The 6,400-nt window shown below is 46.8% G+C and overlaps 1 protein-coding gene across 1 annotated transcript; it reads left to right on the top strand.

Annotated features, from left to right (window-relative positions):
* Window positions 1-5,381: 5,381 nt before the first annotated feature.
* Window positions 5,382-6,164, top strand: LOC309806587 (proline-rich protein 23C-like; the record flags this gene model as incomplete). The annotated part of the gene is made up of 1 exon (XM_082625472.1): window positions 5,382-6,164. The coding sequence occupies one exon, from the start codon at window positions 5,382-5,384 to the stop codon at window positions 6,162-6,164; it is 783 nt and encodes a 260-aa protein (XP_082481598.1).
* Between the last annotated feature and the right edge of the window lie 236 nt (window positions 6,165-6,400).

Below are 6,400 nucleotides of genomic sequence, written 5' to 3'. Positions count from 1 at the left end.
AAAGAAACAGATTCACAGATATAGAGAACAAACTCGTGGTTACAAGTGGGGAGAGGCAAGATGGGGTAAGAGATGAAGAGGTATAAACTACTATGTTTAAAGTAATTAAGCTACAAGGATATATTGTACAACACAGGGAATACAGCCAATATTTATTTTTTGGCCGTATCCCGCAGCACACGGGGATCTTAGTTCCCTGAACAGGGACTGAACCCGGGGCCCCTGCAGTGGAAGCATGGAGTCTTAACCACTGGACCGCCAGGCAAGGGTCCATAGCCAATATTTTATAATAACTATAAATGGAGTATAATCTTTAGGAATTGTTCATCATTATCTTGTACACCTGAAACCTAACACTGTAACTGCATTATACCTCAATTTTTAAAAAACTAAAAAAAAAACCCGACAATGACATATCACTTCATACCTGTTAGAATGGCTTTTATCAAAAGGCAAGAAATTAAAAGTGTTGGCGAGTACGTGGAGAAAAGTGAGCCCTCCTGCGGTGTCGGTGGGAATGTAAACTGGTACAGCCACTATGGAGAACGGTATGAAGATTCCTTAGAAATGCAGGAATAGAACTACCATATGATCCAGCTATCCCACTGCTGAGTATTTATCCAAAGTATATGAAAACACTAACTTGAAAACACTTATGCACCCCCATGTTCATTGCAGCATTATTTACAATAGTCAAGGTATAGCAACAACCGCAGTGCCCATCAACCAATAAATGAATAAAGAAGAGGTGAAACACAATATATACAATATAGACACAGCCATAGGAAAAAAATAAAACCTGGCCATTTGCCACAGCATGGATGGACACTGCGAGTATTATGCTAAGTGAAAGAAGTCAGCTAGAGAAAGCCAAATACCATATGATTTCACATAGATATGGAATTTAAAAAAAACATACAAAGTAAATGAACAAACCACACCAAACAAAAACAAACATGTAGATACAGAGAGCAGAGTAGTGGCTACCAGAGGGGAAAGGGTGAAATGGATAAAGAGGATCAACTCTGTGGTGACTATACAAACTAAATCTTTGTTGGTGAGCATGCTGTAGTGTGTACAGAAGTAGAAATATAATGTTGTCCATATGAAACTTATATAATGTTATAAACAAAAGTTACCTCAATAAAAAATAATTTTTAAAAAAGATATACATATAGCAATGATTAAAATGACTCTTCGTGGAATTTAAGTTCCAGTTATGGAGGGAAGTGAAGAACTGATAGTTTAAGTTTCACTGAAAAGATGAATTTTTCCAGAAGGGCATAAGCATTGATGGAGTTTGGATATGTAAAGGGCTAAGCTAGAAAGTTAGGAGGTAGCCACTACTCTGAGAATAAATCTTTTAAATTGTGATTACAGAGGGGGTCACAATTTGGAGTAATAGTTACTGAGCCACGTTCATTTGCCTCACACACAGAAAGCCCAACTCTGAGATAGAGACGTTTGCAGCAGAGAAAGGGTTTATTCACAAGGCAGTCAAGCAAGGAGAAAGGAGAACAAATCTCAAATCCATCTCCCCAAAGGCCAGGGGCTAGGGATATTTACTGGATAAAGAATTAGGGAGGCCTGAGGTGCAGGGAGTGTGGGGAAAGGTGACTGGAAAGGAGAAAAAGATCGGGTCGGGACTTCCCTGGTGGCACAGTGGTTAAGAATCCGCCTACCAAAAAAAAAAAAAAAAGAATCCGCCTACCAATGCAGGGGACATGGGTTCCAGCCCTGGTCTGGGAAGATCTCACATGCCTCGGAGCAACTAAGCCCTTGAGCCACAAGTACTGAGCCTGCACTCTAGAGCCTGCGTGCCACAACTACTGAGCCCGTGTGCCACAACTGCTGAAGCCCACGCTCCTAGTGTCCGTGTTCCACAACAAGAGAAGCCACCACAATGAGAGGCCTGCACACTGCAACGAAGAGAAGCCCCCGCTCACTGCAAACAGAGAAAGCCCGCATGCAGCAACGAAGACCCAACGCAGCCAAAAATAAATAAATTAAATAAATAAATACATTAAAAAAAAAGATGTATCGTTATTCTCGGCAGGTGCAACTAAGCTACGTGCTTCTTCAGAGGATGCATGTTCAGAAAACGGCGACATTAGCATATTCTTAGGGTGGAGGTTTTGGCCCTCTGACATCAAATGGCCACCGATCAGACACTCTCGCATGCCCGAGGGGAGAGGCGGTTGTCCCAACCAGTCTTAACCAGCTGAAGTTCAAACTGGACAACTGACTCCAAGTTCCAAAAAAACAACTCGGGCAAACATCTTAAGACTCTTACATCAGAGGTACTTATCTATAGGGGTCGTGAAGAGGCCTTGTAGCTTACTCTTTAGGCTACAGCATGCTTGGGGGATATGCAAGTTTTTGTAAAAACAGTTAAAGTGAGCTTGACCAGCGAAGGCAGTTTACAGTTTACTATTTACTAATTAAGTTATAGTCTAATGGATGTAACTGATGACTACCATATAAGTTTCCTAATGACAAGGTAAAAGAGTATGAGTCAATGAGGTAGGAGGGAGGACAAAATTACTGAAGAGGAAGAGAACTGAGAAGCCAAGATGTGGGGGGAGGAGGGATCCATGACAATATTAAACTCACCACAAACTACAGCAGATGTGCAATGAGTGAGAATTACAGTGAATCAAGGGCGAAAGTCTTCAAAGACTGTGATAGAGACATTTGCTACACATACATTTGATAAGTGACTGGTAGTAGTATGACTGAACCCCAATGTCTTTAAACAATATTTTGTTTATTTACAGAATGTGGTAATACTATGAAGGCCATAGAGAGAGGGATGAGATAGAGAGTAAGTGAAGAAACCATTCCAAACAAAATGGTCAGAAATGCCCTTTTCAAGAAAGTGCCCTCAGAGTTGGTCTTTGAAGAACGAACCAGCACTGCAAAAAGTTGGAGGAAAAGTTGAAACCTAATTTTTTTAAGTAAAAAAAAACCAAGAAGATGGGAATATTTCAAAGAATTAAATATAATATTGGCTAATAAGCATGTGAAAAAAATGATCCACCTTGACTGGCAATCAGAAATGCAAAATGAAAACACAATGATATAGCATTTTACTACACCAGGTTGGAAAACAGTTAAGAGTCTATCAATAAGAAATGTTTACAAGGATGTAATGAAATGGAAACATACTCCGCTCACAGGAGTTTAAACTGTGAAAAATATTTTGGGGAAAAAAAGAGGAAGGCGTTACCTATTAACATTTTTTAAATCTTTTTTTTTATAATTTTAAAATTTATTTATTTCTTTGTTTATTTATTTATCTATTTATTTATTTTTGGCTGTGTCTGGTCTTCGGTGCTGCATGCTGGCTTTTCTCTAGTTGAGGCCAGCAGGGGCTACTCTTGGTTGCAGTGCGCGGGCTTCTCATTGCAGTGGCTTCTCTTGTTGCAGAGCACAGGCTCTAGGCACAAGGGCTTCAGCCGTTGTGGCGCACGGGTTTTGCTGCTCTGCAGCATGTGGGGTCTTCCCAGATCAGGGATCAAACCCATGTCCCCTGCATTGGCAGGCAGATTCTTAACCACTGCGTCACCAGGGAAGTCCCTACCTATTAACTTGAAAAGACACACACAGGACCAATTATAGTAATTCACTCTTAGGTGTATGCAATAAATGTATGAGTTAAGAGTTCATGATTTAAAACCAGAGAAGTCTGCATCGGATGCCTATATCTAACACAAACTTGGTACATATTTAAGTTTTGAAACCTCACTTGACCACTCTGAGCTTCAGGTGTTGTGAAAAGTAAAAAAGGTCATTTTTTTTTTCAGAGAGGGCAGGAAGACACTTTTGCAGGTCATAGATAACTTTTATGGTTTTGATTGTGGTGATAGTTTCACGAGTGTATTCTTATCTACAAACTCAAGTTGTTTACATTAAATGTGTACAGCTTTTAGTACATACCTTAACTACTGCGCCACCAGGGTCCTGGCGGCGCAGTAGTTAAGAATCCGCATGCCGGGTTCGAGCCCTGGTCCGAGAAGATCCCACATGCCGTGGAGCAAATAAGCCCATGTGCCGCAACTACTGAGCCTGCACTCTAGAGCCCAAGAGCCACGACTACTGAGCCTGCGTCCCACAACTACAGAAGCCCGTGTGCCTAGAGCCCGTGCTCCGCAACAAACAGAAGCCACCGCAACGAGAAGCCTGTGCACCGCAGCGAAGACTAGCCCCCGCTCGCTGCAACTAGAGAAAGCCCGCACGCAGCAACAAAGACCCAACGCAGCCAAAAGTACATAAAAATAAAAAATTTTTTCAAAACAAAGATCAGGGCTTCCCAGGTGGCACAGTGGTTGAGGGTCCGCCTGCCGACGCAGGGGACACGGGTTCGTGTCCCGGTCCGGGAAGATCCCGCATGCCGCGGAGGGGCTGGGCCCGTGAGCCATGGCCGCTGAGCCAGCGCGTCTGGAGCCTGTGCTCCGCAACGGGAGAGGCCACAACAGTGAGAGGCCCGCGTACCGCCAAATAAATAAATTAATTAATTAATTTAATTTAATAAATGAAGATCATTTTTTAAACCTCAGTAGAATGGTTGGCATATAATAAATACTGAATAAAACAAGTTAATTATACTGAGATTGTTTTAATTTTATAACAGCTTTTATCTTCAGGAAGGAACTGCCACAAATATTTGACTATTAAGACAGAGCTTTACCTAAACATATATGAGTATTTTCCATTTACTCCTGAAATGAAAGCACAAGCATTAAAGGAATTTCATGGAACGTTTAGATAGGTCCGTTTTATGTTGCCAGGGGGGTGGTCTATTTGAGTGGTTTTTTTCTCTAGAATGCCTGAAATCAAAGGAAAATATTAACCTTAAAGGTGACTAATAGTTAAAGTTCCATTTTCGGGGTATCTTTTTTTCTCTAAGAATGAAGTACACGAGTATTCTGGCCCCCGGAGGACTTTAACAGTAGCTTTCTACCAACCACAGCCCCGGCTATTGGGCAGCACAGATACCGCGAGGTCTACGGGGCGGAGCCTTGGAGGGGGCGGGGCTTCGCGTGACATTTTGCGACTAGGATTTCACTGGCTTCACGGGCAACATCTTTCGCTGTCTGTTGCGGAGACGAATCGGCGTGACGAGCTGAAGATTCGAAGGCGCCAGGCCCAGCCCCGCGCCAGACGCCGTTCCCCTAGAAACCTGAACTGCAGGACCAACTGCAGGAGGCGGCCCCGGAGCTCCGAGGACTCGTCCCGTATCGCGCCGTCCTGCCGTCGCCGCATCGCGCCGCCCCGCCCCGGCTTGCCTCAGCCGTCGTCGAAACCCGTCACAGCGTGCAGGATCGAGCGCCTCCTCGCCCTCTGCCAGGCCCCGGGGGCGCCGTCCGTCGGTCGAGGTCATGGGCAAACGGCCCCGCAGGCCCAGTGCCTACCCTGCGGACTGGGGGGGACCGCAGACCGAAGGACCCGGCCCCGCCAAGCGCCGCCGAACGGAGGAGCCCGAGGACCCCGAGTCCGAGTCCGAGGCGGCGCCCAGCCTGGACAACCTGACGGGACCTCCGGCCGCGGACGCGCTCACTTCCGTAGTGGTCCTGCCCGCCGGCTGTGCCCTGCACCTGCCCCTAGATGGCGTCGACGTGCTGCTGGCGCCCAAGCCCACGTCCGTGCTGCAAGTGTCTCTCGGAGATGACATGCTCATGCTGGTCCCCGAGGCCCTCCTGGGCTGGGGCGTGGAAGGCCCGTGGGGACAGGGCCTGCAACGGGCCGCTTTCCTGAGCGCTCCAGGGGAGTACATGGCCCGGGAGCTGGGATTCTTCTGCGCAGCTGTCCCAGAGATCGCCCGCCAAGAAGAGGCCAACCAGGAGGAAGCAGACGCCGAGCTCCTGCCGCCTGGGATGGAGGCTGAAGCCGGCTCCGTCGCTGAGCTCCGCAGCCCCACCGCAAGGGTGTCGGGACCCAGCGCGCAGGGCTTTGTCCCAGAGCCCCGTCCTCGGGCGCCCAATCCTACTCCAGAGAAACGCTCTCCTCACCACGACGACAACCTGCACTTGCACCTTCGGGAGCTCTCCCTCGACTCACCACTCCAACCTCTACCTCCCTCTCCGAGTCCGGGTCCTCACGAGCGCCCCCAACGCCCTTACCGTCCTAAGCGCGAGGCCCAGAGATGTCTGTTCCCGGAATGAACTGCACCCCGGTGTACACACACACACACACACACACACACACACACACACACACACATTCTGGCTACCATCCTGGAGGCCCAATGGATTTCCCGGCGTCTTTTACACTGAATGTCCTACAACCTGGAAATTAAGCATCTCGTGGGCCAACAACTCCTTTTTCCCTCCAGACTGGCTATAGTAGCAGGAGAAGACGTCAGGAAAAGAAAGCAGACTCTAGACCTCATCTTTGAAAT

Source organism: Mesoplodon mirus, assembly GCF_964341445.2.
Source record: "Mesoplodon mirus genome assembly, chromosome: 6".
Taxonomy (NCBI): domain Eukaryota; kingdom Metazoa; phylum Chordata; class Mammalia; order Artiodactyla; family Ziphiidae; genus Mesoplodon; species Mesoplodon mirus.
Note: the sequence above shows the minus strand (reverse complement) of the source record. Positions and strands in the feature narration are given on the sequence as shown.